Source organism: Lissotriton vulgaris, chromosome 3_1 (genome assembly GCF_964263255.1).
Source record: "Lissotriton vulgaris chromosome 3_1, aLisVul1.2, whole genome shotgun sequence".
NCBI classification, from domain to species: domain Eukaryota; kingdom Metazoa; phylum Chordata; class Amphibia; order Caudata; family Salamandridae; genus Lissotriton; species Lissotriton vulgaris.
In genome coordinates this window covers 556,533,952-556,558,512 of record NC_141689.1, presented here as the reverse complement: position 1 = coordinate 556,558,512, position 24,561 = coordinate 556,533,952, and the positions used below count along the sequence as shown (strand labels likewise).

The following is a 24,561-nucleotide window of genomic DNA, read 5'->3' as shown; positions in this document are numbered from 1 at the left end:
CCTGCGCCATAAGGAGGCGTTCCTGCGCAGGGGGGGGCGTTCCTGCGCAGGAACGCCTCCTGAAAGTGGCTGAGTGAAATCTATGAGATTTCACTCAGTCACTTTCAGGCCAATGCTGCGTCAAAACCCTGCACCTGCTTGAAGCAGGCGTAGGTCTTGACGCAGCATTGTGTAGATGGGGCACCCCTGAGCATTGCTGGAGCTGCGTCGCGCTTGCCACGCAACTCCAGCAATGCGCCACCTTTCCGGCACAGATGCGTCACGCATCTGTGCCGTTTTTGCAACATGGTGCGCCGCATTATAAATGCGGCGCACCATGGGTGGCGGAGCTGTGGCGCACTGTGGCGCACATTAACTGGCGCATCCCTGGGGATGCGCCAGTTATCATAAATCTGCCCCAATGTCTTTAACTCTGAAAACCAAAGCGTCAATTGTACGCGAAAGAAACAAGTAAAACAGCAAAACAGTCACACAGGTTGTGCAGTAAGATTAGGGCAGTAACTTGCCTCTTCACTGAGGTACTGTCTGTAATTCATTTGAGCCCGCGTGTGCTTGTGAATAATCTAAACACAAGTATTTCATTTTTTTATTTCATAAACTTTGCTTCAGTGTTGAAATATGAAATGCTGTTGAGAGATACTCTTATAAGCCAAAGAGGCTATTAACGTGCCTGCCATCCAGCAATATTCCTAATATTTATGCATAGTAAATGGCTGATGTAAGGTTTTCCACTGAACATCACCCGACATGGTTCACGAAAAAGGTCGTGTGTGTCTTGTTGAAACATCAGCTGGCTGTGGCTGGGTACTGACTGCTGAGGTGGAAGGAAACCCTGCTTCAAACACATTGCCAGTCTGAAATGAACTTCTGCCTTCCTCACTGGCGTTTTGTGCTAGTAACCTGTCATGAGTTCTGCCTACAAAGGCTACACCGAACCCAAGCCTTACTCGCCACAGCCCGACAGCTTTGAAGGAGCACATGCGCTTTCCAAAAAGTGCTGATATGTTCTGTTCAGGGCGGCTCAGCCTCGCCCACAAGACAGGCACCCATATTTAGTATCCTTTAATCCGCAACTGTGCAACGCTAAGTGGCGCTTCATAATACATAGAAGGGCAAACAAGTGTGTTTATCAATTTTCTAATACAAAAAAGATTTATCAGTGAAACGTTATGCATGTGGAGCGCTAAAATGATTTTACATCGCTTAGAGTAAATTGCCCCCTCAATAATGTATACAGAGGGGACACTTTAGGGGTGGAACGGCGCAAACTCTCTAGGATCTTACAAAGGCAGACCTACTAAGCTAGCAGGACCTGGCTTTGCATCAAATCCTTAAACCAAAAGAAAACAAGTGCAAGCAAAGGGCACACAGAATACTGTGTGATTTTCCGATTGATAAAGTGTGATTTCTGCAAAATCATGCGTGTTACGCCGCTTACACATGTGCAGTTTTCATGGCATTGGAATTAGTACTGTAGAGTGTACCTGGAGTTGAAATCATATGCTAGAGACTGCTACCTTGGCTTTGCTACATAGAGTAATACTGAGAAGCACATTAAACATGCTTTTTTGCATGTGCGACACTTCAGATCTTTTTAATATCGTTTATGCAACACAGAAGTGCACGTTCTTAAGCAGCACTTCGTTCTTAAGCAGCACTTTGTTACCCGAACCTTAGAAAATCTGGGCCAGAATGATAAATACAGTCCAACATAAAATATTTCTCTGTCCTTAAATCCCCATTCCTGGCTGGCTCATCCCAGTCTTGCCATGTTAAAAGCCGTCTGTACCCTGAGGTGGACCAAGACCTCCTCCACCCGCCTGTGCTGGAGACCTGGACATCTGGGAAGGAACTCTCTAAGTCCAGAGGAAAACCTGGACTCAGAAAATGGAGCTCCGTGTGGGAAATCACTTCATTCCTGTGTGAATCCAAAGATCATTGAATCAAACCTGAACCCTCATGCCTGTCCATGAACCTCTGCATCCTCAGTTAGATACAGATAGTAAGTAGAACTGTAGAACCAGAACTAGTGAGAACATCCTCTGTACCCCGGAAAAGATGAAGGAGAGACAACCCCGAGCTGTACCAGCAGGCATCCCTGAAGCAAGGGAGGAAAGGCAGAATTCCAAAGAAATTCTCCCACCAGCAGACTGGCAGAGAGACTTAGTATAAAACTCTGAATATTAAAGAAATGGACAGACAGAGCATATTATTTCAAGGCTCTACTGTGAGTACTCGCTCAAATGAGAAAAGAGGATGAAACAATAGCGAAGACTGGAAGACAGTTTTAAGGACTACTTTGCCCTGTCCAGTCTACAAAGAAGCACACATAAGGATCCTGACAAACACTGCCATGTGCTAAAGTCAGGGCTTGGTGGTCTACATACTGCACAGAGGGTGATAGTCACACTGCAGGCACGGACTGGTACCAGAAACTTAAAGCCAGACCTGATCACCATGTAGCATCTGACAGGTCAGTCCCTTGACCTACAAAAGGAACTGCTCCCCCAGTACCAACAGCACACGGAAGACCATAAACGTGGACTGGGGCACCCATTTTAGGGATCTGTGTTTGACCTTGTACATAAAGATGCAAACCCCAGCAGGTGGAATAAGCATTTCATCCTTCCAAGCTAGGTAAAAAGAGTATCATTGAGTTGAGTGGCAATGCAGGTTAGCTCCTCAGCACCATGATTAGTTACAAATACGTGTTATTTAAAGCTAAAGAGTAAGCCCATACTACGGGGTTTCAGTGGGTCCTCCCACTGACCCTGGCAGTCATGTAATTCCCTCCTTGTCTATTAAAACTTGGAATACTGGAGAGCTCCCTCGGTGCTAACACAGCAGATATGTATATGTTCTTCTTTTGTTAGGTGTGTTGGTCTGAGGTCACCACCTTTCACTAGGAAATGCAATAGCGCGGTCTGCAGATGGGGGTCTGGACCAATCACTGTGCACCCTGGATGCATAGCACGCATGATGTCTGCTGAGATTGCCTCCAAAACGCTTCGAATAATGAAACAGATACATAAATGGATGTGCTTGCACAGAGGGAGACGACGTGGAGTGGAGGGTTTGGATGGTGTGGCGGTTGGCCCCACACCCCCGCCATTAGCGGCCATGTTTGATGGAAGCCTGTCTTTCATACCCATTCTACTTTTGTGATGTCAATGACTTCGGCTGGGGTCAGGTTCTGCGAAGCGCCGCATTCAAAATCTCTGAAAAGAAGCTCATTGAACTGTACAAATGCAGAGCGCCGTCAGTGCTAAAAACTCAAATAATTGGATTCTGTTAATCTGTGGGGACACGAGATTTAATGCTGCATTTAATTTTGCTAAGTGGGAGGAAGAGCGTTTTAGAGAGTGGATAAAGAACGAATAATCTTGGTGGCTTTCACGAGAGCACAAAGGCCCACCGCCGACGGCCCTCTCCGCAGAGCCCCCACCCACCCCTGTCACCAGACCCCCCTCCCAGTGACAGTGACCGGCACGCGCTGCTCTGACGCGGACACCCAGTCCTATCTCTGACGAGCAGATGGCAGATACGAAAGGGCCCTGGCTGAACATGTGCCGGATTTTAACTGGGTTTAAAGTTCACAATCGCCGCACGTTTCATCCTTTACGTATGTCCTGGTCATTTTATATTATTTCATCAGTTCTTGGAAGGCCGCAGAAGTGATGTGAACTTCAAACTCCAGATGTAGTGAAAGGGAGGTAAATCCGATAATCTACTAGATTATATGAAATATTTCCCTGGAAAGTGGGCTGCCTTTTGTGGTATTTTCTGCCATGTCTTATCGCAGTGTCATTTAGGGTGACCAACTGTTATGGGTGCAAATTCAGGACGGTGACTATAAAAATTCAGGACAAAGGGTCAAAATTCAGGACACAAATTCAGGACAGTAGGTCAAAATTCAGGACAAAACTTCAGGACAATTGGATAAGTTTTAAAGACACATCAGAGGTCACGCAATAGTTTATAAGTAAGCCCAGCCATATCCAAACATATTCAACCATTTGCAAACCTATTCATCATGTATCCGTCCATCTATCATTTCACTCATCCATCCCTTCATTCATCCTTTCACTCATCCATCATCCATCCATCCACCCTTTCACCCTATCCATCTGTACACTCATCCATCCTCTCTTCTACCCACCCATCCATCCATTCACTCATCCATCCAGCCATTTACCCTTTCACCCATCCAGCCATCCTTTCACTTACTATCCATCCACCCAGTCACTCATCCTTCCAACCATCCATCCTTTCAGTCATCCATCCATCCTCCCTTTCCATCGACCCTTTCACTTAGCAATCCTTCCTTCCATCCATCCACCCACCCATCTACTCATGAATCCATCCATTAACCCTATCACGCATCCATCCTTTCTCTCATCCATTTATCCTTTCACTCATCTATTCATCCTTTTGTCCATCTACCCTCCCTTTCACTCACTCATCCGTCCTTGCATCCACCCTTTCGCTCATCTGTCCATCCATTCACCCTTGCACTTATCAGTTCATCAATCATCTATCATTTCACTCATCCATCAACTCACTCATCATCCACGCTTTTACTCATCCATCCACCCTTTTACCCATCCAGCTACCCTTCCACCCATACATCCAGCTATTTACCTTTTCTCTCTTCTATCCTTCCACTCCATCAATCCATCCATCCTCTCTCATTATCTTTCAATTCAATCTTTCATTCATCCACTCACCCTTTCACTAATTCTTCCAGCTATCCACCCATCCCTTCACTTACTCACTCGCCCACCTTTTCATATTAATTTTGAGCTGAGCCTTTCTGAGAAGAGGCCCATCAAGAAATTCACCCTCGCTGCAGGAGCCTTACCAGGAGTGAGACAGAAGTCACCCACGGCAGAGACAGGATCCACCAAAGGAGGGGGACAAGAGCCACCACAGGGGGGACAGGAGCCATCACAGGCGGGGGGGGGGGATAGGAGCCATCGAATGGGGGGCACAGGAGCCATCACTGGGGGGCACAGGAGCCATCACTGGGGGGGGGGGGCAGGAGCGATCACAGGAGGGGGAGCAGGATCCACCAGAGCGGGCACATGGGTAGGCATGCAGTATTCTAGTATCATCTTGGTCTCTTCCTGGGTGGGGTAGGGCTCCTCACCCCCTCCTGGACAAGACAACGAGAAGACAGGCTCCCTGTCCAAAATGTTAGTTTTGCCAGCCCCCACTGTGATGTACAGTACGTAAAGGAGATACTCCAAGAGAACTGATTTAACTGATTGTTCTCTATACTTTGTTAATCAGTGTGGGTGCGATTGTGCCATTTCTTTACTTTATTCCATTATAGGCTGCATGTTTGAAGACCCGCTCTGTGAAGAGAACCAGTGCTGCAACCAGGGCCGGTTCTAGGATGTTTGGGGCCCTGGAAGAAAGGGAATGTGTGTGACAGCGGCCCCTCTAAATTGCAGAGACGCATTCAGGGCTGTTTGCATCTGAATAGATGGCCCTGCTCCTGAAGCCAAAGCCCCTCCCTCTGTCACCTTCGAGCACCTCTTAACAGCTCATCAAGGGCTGGAGGTGTGAGGCCATCCCGCTGTGCCTCTCCAATGCTGCTGGGTATCTGAGCTTTTGAAAAAGCCTCGGAGTTAAGACGGGAGGTGGGTGGAAGCTGTGCCCGGTTAAAATTACGGACAAATGGCGTCCGTTAAAGGATCCTTCACGGACAACGGACAGACGGTCGAAATTACGGACTGTCCGTGAAATTTACGGACGGTTGGTCACCCTAGTGTCATTCTGTAAATAGCAGGCCTGCAGGGGCGAGCTGTGCCCTTTGAAACAGAGCTTGACGACTGCGGATAGAGCTGTACCCACCAACCAGATTAATACCGAAGAAGGGGGCATGCGGCCTATGAATACACCGCTATCCTAATTACACATTTAGCATTTCCCCTACAAATTATTCACCTAAGCATTAAAATGGGTGTTTTGTTCTTAAAGAGTAATTGTATCATGGCTACTAAGTAGGATAGATTTTTATGAATATTTACTTGACAGCAGTGCCTTTATGGATCCTACCCTAGTCCTCTTCCTCTTCACATAAAAAATCATGAAATCTGGGACGTGGTTAATATTGACACATTTCTTTATTTACATAATTTCATTCATATTGATGTATGTACTTTTATATATTTTAAAACAGAACTTGTGTTGTTCAGTGCCACAGCTTCCAGTTGGTGGACCTGAAATACTAAGAATGCCTATAGACTGACTCTACACAGTGGCTGCTGTTTGATGTGAAGATTTAAAGTAAAGAGGAGATCTTCAGCATTTTAAAATACATTTCAAAACATTTTACAACACAAGTGTGTGTACTCCGCTCAGTGTCAACATGCAGTGATTAAAACATACTACGTGCTATGACAGGAATGGTGCAGCTCCTAGAAAGGCAGATGGACAATGTAAAATGTTGTACTGTCTTCAATATGCCACAAGGCACTCCAGACCCAACAGAACATACCAGCAGAACTAACTACATAACCCCAGCATAGCTCAGGTATGCTTAGAGCTGGCTATGACGTGACTGATACGACCAAAAGGTAATAAGAAATAACACACACAAACTTCAAAAAGAATACATTTGACAGAACGCCTCAGAAATATCCAACAAAGATATACCATCTATTTACTTACAACAGCACCCCATGACCCATGATACCCCACAGCAAATGTGATGTACACTTGGCAATTAGGCAATTACAGTATGCAACAGCACCCCCCTAGGATTACTACAGGCACACATGTCAGCACCCACTGGTCAACTGATATGTCTTTCTACCTACAAGATGTGTAAGCATTTGGCAAAGCATCTAATCCTTGGCTCTTAAACACCTGTCATACCTCATAGCTCAATGAGAGCATGAACAAAACACATCACCACAAGCTGAAACAGCAGTCTGGTCTGTGATTGAAACCAGGATACCACAAGGAAAGTCACTGCACTGCCAACGATGCTGCTAGGCCATACTAAGGGGAGAATGTATGCAATACAAATGCCAATATCCGACTGAACATTTATTACCATCACACTGCGCCAAGGGTCTCTTGGCGTGGACACGACAAAACAGAACTTATTGTGGCCTCACACTCAATCCAGAGACCCTTTAAGGCCTCTCCAGTTAACCCGAGATATATGTTTCAACTTTCCTCTATTCAGATATTCTGTAACAAGTGTTTAAACACCCGCCTCGCGTGCGTGCATGTGTGTTGGATATATATATATATATATATATATATATATATATATATATATATATATATATATATATATATATATATATATATATATATATATATATATATATATATATATATATATATATATATATATATACATGTGTGTGTGGGATATATGTATCGTGTTTTTGTTTTTGTTGATGAACTATTGTACTATTGTATACACGGCTGCCCTTGGCCGTGGGGAGGAGCATCGCTCTGTTCACAGGTACAACACTGTGAAGCAGAGATGTCTTGGCTTAAGAACTGTTCTTGATCCTGCTGGTACGATATCCCGAAATTAATCAACACCCTGGCTGCCCTTTTTCTCCCTTCCTACTAAATGTATTTATTCGGACTGACATTTTTGAACACCGGAGCATGCAGCCTACTGAAGGATTTCTTAAACTCACCCTGGGACTACGTTTACCATCATGCTCGATGGTGAACAATCAACTTGCCACGCCCACTTAGGGCGGTGATTCCAATGAAATAAAAGATGGAAATCAAAGGTGAGCTTCCTGTGTGCTCTTGTGTTTGTCCCCTGAGGAAGGGGCGGCAAATGTTTGGAGAATGGGCATGCAGGATGTAAAAGGCAAACAAGCCGGATTGCTGGGATATCGTGTGTGACCTTCTAAAGCACAAGAGCTTTTTGTTGATGAACTAATATATATATATATATATATATATATATATATATATATATATATATATATATATATATATATATATATATATATATAATATATATATATATATATATATATATATATATATATATATATATATATATATATATATATATATATATATATATTTAAATCAGCAGTGCTGGGGTCACTGGAGCCAGCCTGGTAAGCCGGCCCAGGCCCAGGGTCATGGAGCTCCAGCTCCTCTCTCTGTACTTCGGTAATCCCCGGCAGCAGATTGCTGGCGTGCATCCCATGCAGATCTTTAAGCAGCTTCTGCCCGTGTGCCAGCCTCCATGTGCTCGCATGTATCTGTATTCAAGCACCCCATGCCGCCGATGAGCCGCTTCGCTTTGCCCTCGCAAAAGCCACAGCACTTGCCCCCGGCTTGCAGTTCGCTGCAGTGCCCCCCGCAAAGTTAGAAGCTGCAAGACGTTGGTAGTGGAGGGCCTCTGGGGATCACCCTTCGGCTCCAGAATTTAGGAGTGTGAGCCACAAGAGGGCTGGTGCCCATCAGAGCGAGACGATGTATTGTTAGACTCAGAAATGGTGTGTCTCCAGCTTCCGGCAGGTGTGTCTCCCTGCCTGTCCGAGCGTGTGTCAGAGCCGTCACTTTTCACCTGGACCCACTCCTGGCATGGACGCCTACGCACCAAAATGGCAGCGCCGGAGATGTGGCATCACCGGACGTGACGGCATGTCACCGTTGACAACCGTGACATCACATGAAGCCATGTCATGGGAGGTTTGCTGCAGTGACAGGAAGTGATAGATAGTGTACCCTCTGCAGGTGCATCCAGGGAGGGCTTCTTTAATGTGAGCATGGTTTGTTCAGATTACTAAACAGAAACATTGTAGGGATCGGTATGATCTCCGTGGAAGTGCATTTCGAGATCATGCGATCCTGGTACATTTTGCATTGTGCTTCTGGTAGAACAATCCTGGAGATGGAGATTCTTTGAGAATGGTAAGACGAACATACGCATGCTACTGACGCAGAATATAGTGCAAATTTGTAGCAGGAAGGATCTTTGGTGGGTGTGAAGGCAGGCTCGTTATCGTCTGCAATCGAAATCTAGCACATATGTGTGGTGGTAGTACAGCAGTTTGCTTAGAAAAAAAGGCAGCGTATTGTTAATCGATGTAAATAAAACCACCAAACGCAGATACCACGGCCTGGTCGCCATCTGAACTGCCATCTTGTGCAACAATAACTCTTGCAGAGGCCGCCGCACCCTCCCGTAGGGGGGGGGAGGCTTGAAGGCCGGCGCCATAATCCTCGTGGTGCCACCAGTGGGGTAAACTGGTTCTGGGCGCTTTGATGCGCCCAGGAACCAGCGGGGTGCGCACCAGCCACCCGACCGGAAGTGACCTCTTGAGCCGGGCGCCCCCAGAGGGCGCCCAATGGTCAACCTGGCGTTATTTGAACCCCCCAATCAGGGGGACTCACCTGAGGCCTTCATGGAGGGCCCAAGAGGATTTAAGCGACGCCGCCCTCCCAGCAGAAGCACAACGCCTTCGAGGAGCTGGGAGAACGGCGCGACAGCAACAACGACTGAAGGGAAGGAGACGACGCGGCGGAGGACGTAGCCGAAGAAGACGAGGCCCTGTCGAAGATCCAGGTCACCGTCGCCGAGGACACCTCGGGGAGTGCGGCGCGCCGTGCCAGCTCCCCCGAAGCAAAAGAATTAGCGCGAAGGTTCGAAGGCGCCAGATCGCATCAGGTAAAGCGGCAGCAGGCTCAGAGCCCGGGGTGAGCACACGCATTTGGCTGTGCCCCAGCCGACGGCCTGACGCAGACTCAAAAACCAAGAAGCCACGCAAAAGTGCGCAGAGACTCACGACATGTCGGAAGGCCAGCTGGACAAGAGGGCAGAGGTACTGAAGAAGATCTGTGAATTATCGGCCATCCACGGGGACGACTGGCTCCACCCTCACTTGGGTAAAGGGAAGGAGAACAGACCGGTGGACCAGGCAGACGAGGAACCGGGGCCTTCCGCACCTAAGAAGCCCAGAAGCACGCCGATGAAAAGAACATCCAAGAGGAACCCTCCGAGGAAAGTACGTCAGAAACCTCTACCGTCGAGACCGGAGGGCGGCGACCAGGGTGAGACAACCGGCAAAAAGAAAAAGGGTGAGCATATTAGCAAGATCGTGAAAGAATGCTTGAAATCGCTGGCGCCGGGGTTACTTAATGGCACAGGGCAAGTATTAGCAGGGCCTAGGGAGCAGCGTGCAGAAGAAGCGGCAGGTCTAACTTGGCATATGGTCGACCCGGGGTGGGCCCGGCAGACAAGAGTGCAAGAGCAGGTAGGCTTGTCCGCCCAAGGTGAACAAATTTCCCCGCTACCCGGGTGGGGTTACGGCCCCGTGTCGGGAAGCCCACCTCCGGGCGGGCTAGTCAGCGACCCTTACATCAGGCCATCCCCGGGTCCGGCGTCCCTGACTACGAAAGCCACCGGCTTAGCATGCCTAATCCCCCTGGCGGTTAAAGAGAGGATATGGCGCAAGGAATTCATAGACATATTTTCGCTACTGGAAATACAGCTAGAGGGGCTCGATCTAACCACGTGCGACAGGAAGGACGAGGACAGGAGAGAAAGGCGCGGGGCCAGAAAGGAGCGCACCTTCGACAACTGGTTAGACGCATTTAGAATCATGGCATGCATTATAGTGGAAAGGTTCCCCCATTGCGCTGCTGATTTGTGGCTGTACAAGGCCAACATCCACCTAGCACAGAGGCAGTTCCCTGGGGATGCTTGGTTGGAGTACGATAAAGGGTTTAGATTGAAAATGCAGAGGCACCCCGAAATGGAGTGGAATGAGGAAGATGTCTCGGGGTTTATCCACAAGATGCTTACAGCCAAAGAGGTTAGGGCCTGGGCGGGCAAAAGCGACCAGCCCTTTCGGAGCTCGTACCAAAAAGCGAAGAATAGTACATATCAGAGGCGGTCTACCGGGAGATCTTACTCCCCAACCGCAACTAAGGCGATCTGTTGGAGATACGAGGCAGGGGATTGCTCATGGGGCTCTTCTTGTAAGTTCCAACACGCATGCGCTAGCTGCGGGGGCAGGCACGCTACTGCTGCATGCAAAGGTTCCAAGCGCGAGTCAAAAGAGGAAAAGAAGGAGAAGAGCAAGAAGCGTTAGCCCCAACGCAGGGAGAGGAGGGGACCTGGCGGACATTCGTAATTGCCAGCTGGCCAGATCCCCCATTAGTACGCAACAGCTGCGCAGATTGGCGAACAAATATCCGAACAGAGCAGATGCCAGGTTACTGGTGGATGGCTTTGAAGATGGCTTTGTTATCCCATTCCAGGGCCCTCTCCCCTTAGCAGGGGCAAGCAACTTGAAGTCAGCTATGCAACACCCTGAGGTTGTTAGCGCTAAGATAGAGAAAGAATTGAACCTGGGTAGAGTCGAGGGCCCTCTCCCAAAGGAATTACACGGATGCATAGTCATCTCCCCGCTGGGCGTGGTTCCCAAGAAAGAAAAAGGGCAATTCAGGCTGATACACCACCTATCATTTCCGGAAGGTTCCTCCGTGAACGACGGTATTGACCCCGAAGCTTGCTCAGTGAGCTACGCGTCAGTCGACGACGCAATTGAGCTGGTGAAGGCGTCAGGCATAGGATCCCTCATGGCGAAAGCGGATATTGAATCAGCGTTCCGCCTATTGCCGGTCCACCCGTCCAGTTTCCACCTACTGGGTTTCCAATGGGGGGAGGATGTGTTTATTGACAAGGCCATGCCTATGGGCTGCGCGATATCATGCGCCTATTTTGAGCAGTTCGCCACTTTCTTAGAATGGGCGCTTCACGATAGGCACCAGGATGGTGGAAAACTGCACTACCTAGACGATTTCCTGTTCACAGGCCCGGCAGGATCCTCGGTGTGCGCTAGTACACTGGCAGCCTTCGAGGAATTAGCCAGGGCTCTAGGGGTCCCCCTCGCAAAGGAGAAAACGACAGGCCCGACCACGAGGCTCACGTTCCTGGGCATAGAATTGGATTCTATAGCGGGAACGGCCAGGCTGCCTCCAGACAAGGTAAAGGAATTTCGCGAAGAAGTGTCGAAGCTACAGGGTCGGAAGAAAGCCACCCTGAGGGATATCCAAGGAGTAATAGGTAGACTTAACTTCGCGGCTCGGGTAATCCCTCCCGCCAGGGTATTTTCTAGGCGCCTAACAGGGCTAACGGCCGGCGTCACCCACAAACACCACCACATCCGGCTGAGTGCAGGCGTGAAACAGGACCTGCAGGTGTGGGACGAGTTCCTACAGGATTTCAATGGGGTGCGGATTTGGAGAGAGGGTTGGGTGACGGCCGAACAGATAGCCCTGTACACGGACGCGGCCGGAAGCCTTGGTTTCGGCGCGCTCCTGGGAAACAGTTGGTGCGCCAGCCAGTGGCCGGACAAGTGGCATGCGCAGGGGCTCACTAGGAACATCACGTTTCTCAAGCTGTTCCCGATAATTGTGGCACTGACCATCTGGAAGGAAAAGATAAGAAACCTGAAACTCACGCTTTGGTCAGATAACATGGGAGTAGTGCAGGCCATTAACAGAGGCGCAGCGAGATGCCCTGACATGTTGAGGTTAATGCGGCGGTTAATTAAATTACAGCTGGAGGGGAATCTGGAGCTGAAGGCACGCCACGTGCCAGGGTCAGAGAACACGGCAGCAGATGCACTTTCCCGGTCCCAAATGAAGCGGTTCAGAGAACTGGTACTCGGGGCGGACAGGGAGATGACCCCCTTTCCACTGTGCCTGTGGGACCTGGGGGAGTAGACTTGTCCTGGCTAATAGGGCACTCACTTACCGCAGAGGCAAACAGAAGATACAGGACCTACGCAAACACGGTAATGAGAGTTGGGGGCATAAAATCGGTGGAAGACAGGGCAGAAACTCGCACAGCAGTCGAGAAATTCGTACAATGGGCATTCAACTCGAAGAAAACGAGATCGTGGGCCCAGGCTCACTTGGCCGCCATCGCCACTTTGCCAGGCTTAATACAGGCGAGGACCCCACTACCTCGGCCTATCTAAAGACAGCCTTAAAAGGTTGGAGAAGGGTTGAGGGAAAAAGGAAGGACGACAGGCGTCCCATCGATTTCGCCAAAGTGGGGCAGCTCCTAGGAGCCCTCGCGGGCATAATATCAGATAAATACGAGCTGCTATTATTCAGGGCGGCGTTCACCACGGCATTCTTCGGAGCATTCCGAATCAGCGAATTGGTAGCCCCCAACAAATCGGGCCCAGCGCAGCAATGCCTGCAGGCGAGGGACATCAAACCAATGGTGAAGGCTGTGGATTTAACACTGAGACAGTCCAAGACAGACAGGGCAGGAAGGGGGACGACGATACGTCTCCATTGCATCCCGGAGGCTGGGCTCTGCGCGGTATGCTGGCTATTTAAGTACATGGGGGCTCGCCCGGCTGGCGAGGGCCCTCTCTTTATACATAAGGATGGAAGGAACGTGAGTAAGTTCCAGTTTACGGCCATAATGCGCCAAGGTCTTGGTAAAGCCGGGTATCGCGCAGCATCGTTCGCCTCTCACTCATTCAGGATCGGCGCAGCGACCTCGGCAGCGCAGCATGGCATGCCCGAGGACAGGATCCAGGCGGTGGGCAGATGGCGCTCCAGGGCGTACAAGTCTTACATACGCCCTCACCTTGTATAAAAAAAAAAAAATAAAAAAAAAGAAAACCCAAGGGGGGGAAGGGGAGGTAGTCACTTTGGGATGCCGCACGGCAGGGTGATAGCCCCACCTTTAACCACACCTGGTGCGCAGAAGGCCACCTTAACAGAATGCTTTCTCTCGACAGGGGAACGCCCGCGGCTGGTCTGGGTGGTGGGACATTCATTCGTGTCCCGAATGGAGGCTTGGTGGCGGCAAGCGGGGCACAGCACAAGCAGGCCCAAATCAACGTACATTCGCTGGATAGGGCAGCCAGGTATGAGATGGGAGCAGCTACTGCCGACGCTGGATGGCCTCATGGCAGATTCGGCCTGGCTGCCCGACGTCCTGATCATCCACCTTGGGGGCAACGACCTGACCCGGCTAGGGCGAAAAGCAGTCGGGCAGGCCATTCAAAAGGATCTCACCAAAGCAGCAGCGTGGCTGGGACCAACTACGGTAGTCTGGTCCAAAATGATCAGCAGGAAACAGTGGAGAGGGGCCGATTCCAGCAAGGCCGTCGATAACGCAAGGAGGAAATTAAATATCGCGATGCACAAGTTTTGCTACGCCAATGGCCTGGAATCAATCCGGCACGGCCTCATCCACCCGGGCCGCCCGGAACTTTATGGGCAAGATGGGGTGCACCTCTCCGAAAAGGGGATGAAGGTGTTCTGGGATAACTTGTGGGGTACAATGACACTCGCAGGTTGCAATTAAAAAAAAAAAAAAAAAAAAAGGTAAATAAAAAGGTGGGAGCCACGAACCAGGTGCAGGGGGGGAGCCGCAGTAAGACGTGAGCCTCCCTGCGGCGTGGCGGAAATCCTACACTGGTTGGCTAAGAAAACACACCGGCGGGCGGTGTGTAAGAGGATGGCCACTCACTTTTGAATGCCGCACGGCAGGGTGACGTGGCGGCATAAGGGAGGGGAGTAACAGGAGGCGGCACTCGCGGCCCAGACCCGGCCGGACGGCAGGGCGCAAATGGTAGCGAGCTGGGGACCTAACTCCCGACAGGTAAGCTCCCCTCCGCAACACGCAGAAGGCGTGGGCAACCAACCACTGGAGTACCAATAGACTGGCAACAAACTGGTTTGTGTACAAGTCCCATTTTCGAACTAAGGAGGGCACAAAAGACTGACACCTGTTATCACAAGAGGGTCTCATAATTTGTAAATATGACATGTATGATTGATGATTACTGTTCGCAAAATGGAAGATTGCTTAAAACCAGTTTGTGTTATTAATATGTCTTTGGTTATTAATAAACTGCGGCCAACAACGACCACCACTAATACCAGTATTGTTGGCTGACATTATTTCCCACCATTGGCAACTGCAGGATGCGGAGACCGGTAGGTATGTATGCTGGGGTCTCCACGGAATAGGCACATGCGAGGGTTATTGCAGAGGCCGCCGCACCCTCCCGTAGGGGGGGAGGCTTGAATGCCGGCGCCATAATCCTCGTGGTGCCACCAGTGGGGTAAACTGGTTCTGGGCGCATTGATGCGCCCAGGAACCAGCGGAAGCGGGGTGCGCACCAGCCACCCGACCGGAAGTGACCTCTTGACCCGGGCGCCCCCAGAGGGCGCCCAATGGTCAACCTGGCGTTATTTGAACCCCCCAATCAGGGAGACTCACCTGAGGCCTTCATGGAGGGCCCAAGAGGATTTAAGCGACGCCGCCCTCCCAGCAGAAGCACAACGCCTTCGAGGAGCTGGGAGAACGGCGCGACAACAACAACGACTGAAGCCCACCCACCCACACCTAAGGAACAGCAAAGTCGCAGTGCTGGATAAGGGAAGGGGCGTTAGCGGAAATCCTACACTGGTTGGCTAAGAAAACACACCGGCGTCGCGGTGTGTAAGAGGATGGCCACTCACTTTTGAATGCCGCACGGCAGGGTGACGTGGCGGCATAAAGGAGGGGACTAACAGGAGGAGACGGCACTCGCGGCCCAGACCAAGCCGGACGGCAGGGCGCAAATGGTAGCGAGCTGGGGACCTAACTCCCGACAGGTAAGCTCCCCTCCGCAACACGCAGAAGGCGTGGGCAACCAACCACTGGAGTACCAATAGACTGGCAACAAACTGGTTTGTGTACAAGTCCCATTTTCGAACTAAGGAGGGCACAAAAGACTGACACCTGTTATCACAAGAGGGTCTCATAATTTGTAAATATGACATGTATGATTGATGATTACTGTTCGCAAAATGGAAGATTGCTTAAAACCAGTTTGTGTTATTAATATGTCTTTGGTTATTAATAAACTGCGGCCAACAACGACCACCACTAATACCAGTATTGTTGGCTGACATTATTTCCCACCATTGGCAACTGCAGGATGCGGAGACCGGTAGGTATGTATGCTGGGGTCTCCACGGAATAGGCACATGCGAGGGTTATGTATCTGCGTGAGTAAAACGAGGACTTGCTGCTCCGTCCTGCCTGGTCCCCGCTCTCGGGTCCAGTCTGGGCCACACACTGAGAGAACACGTGCCTTTGCCGAGCTCCAGCCCTCCAGGGGGGTGGGATGGGCTGCTCGTGCTGCTGTCCTGGCCGAACCCCTCGCACTACACTGCCTCTTGGGTCAGTGCTTACTAGCGGTGGACGCGGGTACTGCAGCGAGGGATGTTCGACAAGGGCCGGAATCTGACTCCTCCTGTCAACCTAGAGAGAACAAGGGACTCTCGGATCTAAAAACGTGCATGGAGGGTTAACAGGGTGCGCCTGGATCATTCTTTTACTGTCAGGGGAGAAACCCACCAATCGCCTTGACTCCCACCCGTGCACGGGCAGGGTCCAGTCCGGCTAAGTTCTGTACCACAATCTAACCACAGCTCGTCCACCTGTGGAAGCAGAGGCTGGGTTTGGAGCGTGAATCTCTACTTAGCAATGCTGGCCTGTTTGGCTTAAGAGTAGGTAAAATCTGGGTTGTGAAAGATGGAGTCGTTTCTGCTCACGTTTCCACTGCTTTCTTCTCCCGTGAGGTGTATTTGTACAGCAGAGGGCAGTGCCCAGGCCTTTCATAAAGATACAGGGCTGCTGCTCGTCTCATCGGTTCCCACGCTAGCCCAGTTCACATCATTTACCTATTTCTCAGCATCTCTGCCTTGGATGTCTCCATCCTGCCCTTCTCTGGCTACTCCCCTCCCACCACCAGCAGTGGTGTGGCGCACACCGCTCCCCTCTGCCCCTGGGTACGGTCATGCTGTCTATATATCTTAGTTTAGACTATAGTTAGAACGTGCCCTCCCATCACTAACACCTCTGCCTCCATCACACTGCTAGGCGCTGCCTCCGAGACAAGGTGAGATCACCTCTCTGGTCCCTCACACACGAGACACGACTCCAAACACTTCCCACAGAGGATCATAGCAAACACGACACCCTATCAACGGCGCACTCCTCCGCAGCAAAGCATGCCACTGTCAATGAAGTGCTTCGAGGCCCCGCACGGAGGTATGCAGTGCTCGCTCCATAAATGCCATAATCCTAGTCCTTCTGCGTTTGAATGCATATTATATAAATAATTAGTATTCCTTCCTGCCAGACGTCAGAAGGCTGATCCGCGCTCCTTTGGTGCTGCCAATATCTTCGCCAGGGCCCTTGGTTGCGTTTGGAGCATATTGGTGCACAGGAGGAGGCGCGAGCAGCCCTGCCTCGGTGCGTGCAAGGAAGCGGCAGTGCATACATGTTCTGAAGACCGCCTGTGCATCTGTGTGCATGTGCACCATGGAAGGGTGTAAATCGCATCAGCTGGGGAGGAGTACGGAACTTCCTCGCCCAGGTCCTTTCATGCCTCTCTTTCTCTGAAGTGCAAGCTCCTTTCCTCGCCTCAGAGGCGTAGTTAACAGTAGTGCAACAGGTGTAGGCACCCAAGCCGGGGCTGAAGAACTCACTTATCCCCAATGAATTGCTGTTTATTGAAAAAAACGGGGCCTGGGGGCAAACTCTATCTAGATATATCTTGGCCTTCGCCACCCTTGCTCCGCCGCAGCCTCTTCTCTCCGTGCCTGCATCAGACCGCGTCTTCAACCACGCCCTCTCCAGCCGGAAGCCGAGGGGCTTTCATTGAGTGGCACTTTTGAAGGGCCCCAGCTAGCGTGGGCTGTGGCTGCTGCTGTCTGTGCTGCCTGTGAACCGGCGGCGTGTGGCTGAACCCTCGGTGCACGGGGTCACACGGGGTCAGCCTGGTGTCCGCATACTGCCCCGGGCGCCACTCTTCAGCATTCCCACGAGCACTGCACCCCCGGTGGGTGGGGCAGTAGTTCTGTGGTAAGTTCACCACCTCAGCCAGACCACACACACGGAATGTCACAGCGAGTCCAAGGCCAGTGCCCTGCGCAGGCAGCTATTCCCGTCGTGAATGAACACGCAGCGCTGTTCGGATACGGTGGGGGTGCGGGAGGGGCCCGCCTCGCGACAAACACTGATGCAGCACCGCTTTAATAAAGCACCGCTTTGATGCGTGCGCTCACACGCAGAGCTTTCAGCACATCGGTCGATGCTGTGCGCCTTCTGCACGCTATAGATCGGTTGTCTGGTGAACCAGTGAGCACACATAAACTCAGTTAAACTGGAAACAGCGACACGCTTTAGGGAAGTGGGAACGAGTGAAAGATTCCAGCGATAAATGGCGCTGTAAGGTCGCGTGGAAGGCTTATGCGGAATTGGGTAAAGCGCCTTGCTTTAAGACAGCAGTGGCAGGGCTCGCGGCGCATCACCGCAAAGGGTATATACGGACCCCTAGAGGTAGGAGAAGTGAGCAGCGTTCGCGAGAGGGGGCGTGAACCGTGGGCAGGGCATATGGATACTCACCATTTGACACATTTGACAGGCTGAGGCGAAAAAACAAACCAAATGTGCATGTTATGTATAGCTCCTCCTCCGGCATAAAGGACCGCGAGGAAATTGGTACCATGGAGTCCGAATCTCTAAACTTAAAGACAATTACAATGCATCATCCCATGGGTTACCCTGAAAGAGAACCCCGATTTTATTATTATTTTTGTAAATAGAAGTTCACACAAAAGTGACCCACATTCAAGAATTGTGACTATGAATCATTCACTGGCGTTTCCACAAAATCACCTCTCTCCGCAAGACAGCAGAACAAAAAGTTGACAGGTTTGAAGAAGACAGGCAGAAACGTCCAGAAGCGTGCTTTGGGATTGCCTTTGGGAGCGGAGGTTCCTAGTGCAGAAGGACTCTTGTGCGCAGGGTTAGTGTCAGAAATGTGGGCTGGATTTCGGAGGAGATATGGCGAGAGAGGTTGGCCGCACACGAGTGAGTATAATATGATTGAGTGCGAAGGGCTACTTGTCAGTGAGGATAGGTTGCCTGTGAGTGAGGATAGGTAAGTCGTATTAGTGAGTCGACTGGTGAGTTGGGTGAGCTGACAGTGAGTGGCGACAATGTGAGCGTGATGAACTGCCCATGAGCGTAAAGTGTAAGCGGTTACCTGTTGAGTGACGTGAGAGAGATAAGAGTGAGTGAGTGAGTGAGGGCGGGAGGAGGGGGGCTGCCTCTGAGTGAGGACGGTGGGCGCGAGGGGTGGCTGGGATGTATGCGATGGAAATCAGGGAAAGGGTGAGCTGGGTAAGGACTGTGTGAGGGTGAGTTCGAGTCCAACTTTGAGTATAAAAGGTGTGAGGATGAGTGGGGTGTCTTGTGAGTGCGCGTAATGTAAGAGTGCTGGGTTCCCACGATACTGGTGTGTGAGTGGGCTGTAAGTGGGTTGAGTGAGCTACCTGTGAGCGAGTCTGAGCGTGAGAGTTATAGGGGTAAGCTAATTTGAGTGAGAACAGGGTGAGGAGTGAGCTGTGTGCTAATGGGTGGCGGGAGAGCTGCCTGGAGACCAGTGAAATGTGACGGAGCAGGGTGTCAGTTGCCTATGAGTGAAAAGAGTGTGAGGGTGAAGAGTCAGGCGAGTGGCCCACGCTGGGTTGAAAGTGGACTGCTGCCGAGTGAGGGTGAGTGGTAGAAGTGTGGGCCTCGTCCTCCACCAGGAGCAGTGAGTGCGCCAGCACCGTAAGAATGAGATGGGAGACTAATGTGACTGACAGGAATATGAAAGGACTCGGTGACCTGAGGATAGAGAAGTGAACTTTCCATGACCTGTGCGCCGGGCAGCATGAGCTGGAATGTAAACACAGGAGGCTTGAGGGAAAGTGGGCGTGCACTCAGCCCTCCCTCCGCCCCTTACCTGCTTGTCCCCCGCCCCCGCGGGCCCGGGGGTCGGCGCCGGGACCCTCTCGCAGCTGGCGCCCTCCAGCAGGTAGAGGCCGGCCGGGCGGCCGCTCTGCTCGCTCTCGAAGTAGAAGAGCACGTTCTGGAAGAGGGAGAACCACTTGTCGTGCCAGCGGCCCCCCTCGGCCGTGCGCCGGGCCAGCGGGCCGCGCTTGGAGCCCTCGCGGCGCGCGAGCAGCGACAGGTGCAGCAGGTGGCCCTCGTTGTAGCGCACGCTCTTCTGCATGGCGGCTCCGCGGGGCGCTCAGTCTCCGCGCCCGGCCATGGCGCCGCTGCAGGGGGGCGACGGCTCAGGGTCCGCTCTCCTTCGCTGCTGGGATGAATGCACGTCTAGGAGTGGGCTGCCTTCTCGCGCCCTCCAGCGAAAAGTGCCTAGAGGGTGAATCGGCCTCTGTGCACTCCTGCCCAGGGTGTCTTCCTCGCCGAGGTAACAGCTTCTGTGCGCTCTGCAGCGGGTGCCTCTTCCTGCTCCTGCGCACTCCCGCGGCGGGTGCCTCTCACTGAGGCGTCTATCCCTCGGTACAGTCGTGCGGGGGTACCTCCCCCCGTGGGTTGACTGCCTCAATGCACTTCTGCAGGGATTGCCTTCACCCGCAGAGCTGACTGCATCTGTGCGCTACTGTGGAGGCTCCAGTGGCTGCTCTCGGCCTCCGTGTCTCCCTACCCCCAGGTGTCTCTAGTTCAGTGCACTCTGTCTGGGGTTCCTTCTGTCTTATGTGCACTGCCGCCGGGGTTGCCTTCGCCTTCACGGGTGACTGTCTCCGTGCATTACTCCCTCTCCTCGGGTGACTTTGTGCGCTACTGTGGAGGGCACCTCGCGGAATCCCTGATCTCTCCTTTAAGCTTTCCTGCGGAGGGCCCTTGTGCTTGGGTGACGGTGTGCCTCTCGACAATCCTGCGCAGTAGGTGCGACCACCTGCTGGGGTGACTTTTTGCCTCGTGGCACTCCTGCGGCACAGTCTTTTTCTGCTACCCTTTGGCTCTAGGCGCTATAGCAGAGGGCGCTTCTTATTCACCAGTACTCCCTCGCATAGAGCTCTCTTCCCCCTGGTCACTGTTCAGTCACTCTCGCGGTCACTTTCCACGCCCGCAGAGTGCCCGCTCTACTCTCCCTGAGGTGGTCTCTCTGCGCTCCACGAGATGTGACGAGGCGCCACTCACATGTTCTCCAGCGGATGTTACTTTTCCGTCCTCACTTCCGCGGATAAGAAATCCCTCGTTTCTCCTACAGGTATAACCCCTGCTTCCTCCTGTAGGTGTGGACACCGGAGGTGTTAGTTAGCCCCTTCCCCTTTACAGGTGCGGCTCCGGGCACGGGTTCCTCCTGCGCGAGTGACTTTCCCTTTTCTCATGCAGCTGTGGACAACCTCTTGCACGCACGAGCCCCTGTTCCCCCCTTCTCTTTTGTAGGTGGGTCCGTGCACTCTGTTTACCCCTGAAGCTGGGAGCCCTTGCCCTGTTTTCTCGTGCAGTTGAGACTTCTCGTTCCTGCTGCAATGTCACTCCGCTGTGCGTGGGGTTTCGTGCGCTATCCCTGCTCCTGTCGTCTTCACTTCACGCACTCTCTCCACTTCTGGAGCAGAGCCCTCTTCCTGCAGGTGTCACCCCGAGCCTTCTCCCCAGTCAGCCCCAAGAGCCAGGCTGCCTCCGGACACACAGTACAGAGAAAGAAACCACCCGCAGAATAGACAGACAGAAGGCGCGCGTCATGCGGGAGCTCAGCGCTAATCCGCTTTGCTGCGGTTTCCCTCGGAGGGCAGAGGCAGGGCGGGATCCGGCTGTACCGGCAGCCCAGCCAGGGCCAGAGCAAGGGGGCGTGGCCACAAACAGGGTGCCTGGCAATCAATCCATCAAGGGGGTCCGCGGACCCATACATTTTCTAAGCTGCCCCCTTCCTTTTATCGTGACAAAGATTTGCATCTCATGTACAGCAAAGTCACCCCAGGTGAGCACCCGCCACATTGAGATTTTACTGCATTCACAGTGGCCTCTCTAGAAAAGAATTTAGGGTAGGGTGAGGCAGGGGCGCAACTAGACGCGAACTTCGGGAGGGGGGGTGGGGGGGTAAGAGGGGTGCTAAGACTCCCAGCCTAGGCTGGCCCTAACACTGGTTGCGCATGGTGCAATAGTCTTTTTTGAGATTTTACTGCATTCCCAGTGGCCCCTATAGAAAATAATTTAGGGTAGGGTGAGGCAGGGGCGCAACTAGACGCAAACTTCGGGGGAAGGGGGTGCTAAGACTCCTAGCCTAGGCTGGCCCTAACACTGGTTGCGCACGGTGCAATAGTCTTTTTGGGCCGCACAGTGCAATAGTCTTTTTGGGCTCCCCCTCCCATTTCCTCCTCCTCCATGAATTCCTCACTACCATTCGTCAACGATGCACCTCATCTCACTATAGCACCTTTCTGACGAACATTTCGCTTTTTTATAGGGCTGCCCGTAGTTTACTCACACTCAGTTCTGTGATCTGCATGGTGCACGTTCTTTGTAGCAGGCACATTAGCCCTCTGCGCTGTGTGGGTGACAGGAGTGCCCATGTGAGTGCACAGTGAGCGATGCAACAGTGTGAGAGAAGGGCGAGAGGAGTAACTGCGGCGGTGAGTGAGGTGACCATATGAATATGGGTGCGGACGTAAATGCAGAGTGGGACGAATGAACGCATGGTTAGTGATGGACTTGTTCAAGTGATATTGCAGAATGAGCTGTGAGGGGGGACAGGTGAGTGAAGTATCACAGAAGCAGAAGGAGTAGTGTGCTGTGTGACTGCAGGATGAGGTACAGGGTGAACAGCTCAAGAGCATTGTGAGTGCAGAGTAATCCCTGTGAGTGCAGAGTGAGCGGTGTGCTCATGTGACCACAAGTTAAGTGGAGAGAGAACGGTGTGAGTTCATAACGAGTGGCATAAGTGCAGTGTGGTCACTGTGAGTGTAGGGTTAGCAGGTGGTGAGAGTGCATGGTGATCAGTATGAGTGCATTGTGATCATTGTGGGTGCAGAGTGAGGGTGAAAGTGAAGGGCAAGAATGAGGAGTGAGTTTTCTGAATGAAGGGTGCATTCCCAGACACTTGATCAGCATGTTATTGAGGGCTGGCATTGTGTTTCAGATATAAGTTAAACTATTGCAACTATGGCAATATTCAGGGTCCAGGGATCAAGGGTGGAGGAAATAAATATTGTGCTCATCTGCAACAAAATTCCAGTTTTTAGATTAGGGTTGTCAGCTCATTATATTGATGTCCCAGACGGTACAAAAAGAAGCAGTCACCTAAACATATTTTCAGCACTTATCTGTGCATACTTGGAACGGATCACTGACAGAATATCGATATTGAAAATATCGAGGTACAAAAATATCAATGCAAAAATATTGTTGGCCAGAATATCAAAGTCCTATCTACATAATGGTAAGTACAAAAATATCGGAAAAAAATATCGGTGTTAAACATAATGTACAATAAAGGAAATAAACATCTATATCTATACTACTATTATAAAGGAAGAACTTTGAGGCTTTGAGGCGGGTAAACTCGGGAACCACAGCGCCAATCCACAAACCCGATACATCGTTGTAATCCTCAGGGTGTGCAGATTGACATCTATACTACTATTATAAAGTAAGAACTTTGAGGCTTTGAGGGGGGTAAACTCGGGAACCACAGCGCCAATCCACAAACCCGATACATCGTTGTAATCCTCAGGGTGTGCAGATGGACATAGGCTATATTAAGTTAAAAAATACGTTATATAAAAAAAATGTACATTATAAAAAAGTAGTCCCCTCGAAGTAGCGTCGGCCGCGACCTGCGTGCTGACGCCAAGAGGGCGGGGAGGTGCGGCGTACAGGAGCGCGAGGAGGAGCGGCGGACATGGCGCGGGGGAGGAGCGGTGACCAGCGGCGGACATGGCGCGGGGGAGGAGGTGAGGAGCAGCGGACCGGCGGGAGGAGCGGTGACCAGCGGCGAGGAGCAGTGAACTGAGGAGCGGTGGCTGAGGTAAGACTCCTGGGGACAATGTCGGGCAGGCGGGGGTCGGGGCAGGCGGGGGACGGGGACTTACACCAAAACAGAAGGATAGAATTTAGATTGGCTGAATTAAGGCTTCGGGGGACAATGTCGGGCCAGGCGGGGGACGGGGTGTTACAACAAAACAGAAGGGTACAATTTACATGGGCTGAGGAAAGGCTCCGGGGAACAATGTCGGGGCAGGCGGGGGTCGGGGCAGGCGGGGGACAGGGACTTACAGCATCTGCCATGGAGATTTATGCAGAGCGCCTCAACATTGGGCCTTTGTGACATCCGGGGGACAATGTCGGGGCAGGCGGGGGTCGGGGCAGGCGGGGGACGGAGCGGCCGGGGGCCCGGGCTGCTGGGCAATGTCGGGGCAAGCGGGTGTCGGGGAAGCCTGATTGCTCCCGGACAAGGTCGGGACGGGCTGCTAGTATAATTATAAAAAACATAGAATTATTAGAAAATATTTAATATTATAAGTAAAACATATAATGTAAACATAAATTAAACATACATATATATATATAAAATATATTATATATATTTACTTAATAATATTAATAAATCCTTATTTTAATAAATTATAAATTGTTAGAAACCCATAAAAAATGATAAATACATATATATATATATATCAGCAAAAAAATACCAATATCCACGCTCTCAGAAAAAAACA

At 51.4% G+C, this 24,561-nt stretch overlaps 1 protein-coding gene across 2 annotated transcripts in view; it reads right to left on the bottom strand.

Annotated features, from left to right (window-relative positions):
* The window catches only part of RASGRF2 (Ras protein specific guanine nucleotide releasing factor 2), a 1,825,430-nt gene extending 1,804,416 nt beyond the window's left edge, over positions 1-21,014 (bottom strand). For both annotated transcript variants that reach the window (XM_086960835.1, XM_086960836.1), the window contains exon 1: positions 19,836-21,014. In XM_086960835.1, the coding sequence (XP_086816961.1) occupies positions 19,836-20,105 (270 nt within the window). In that variant the 5' untranslated portion in view covers positions 20,106-21,014. The remainder of the gene's footprint in view (positions 1-19,835) is intronic.
* Positions 21,015-24,561: the final 3,547 nt, after the last annotated feature.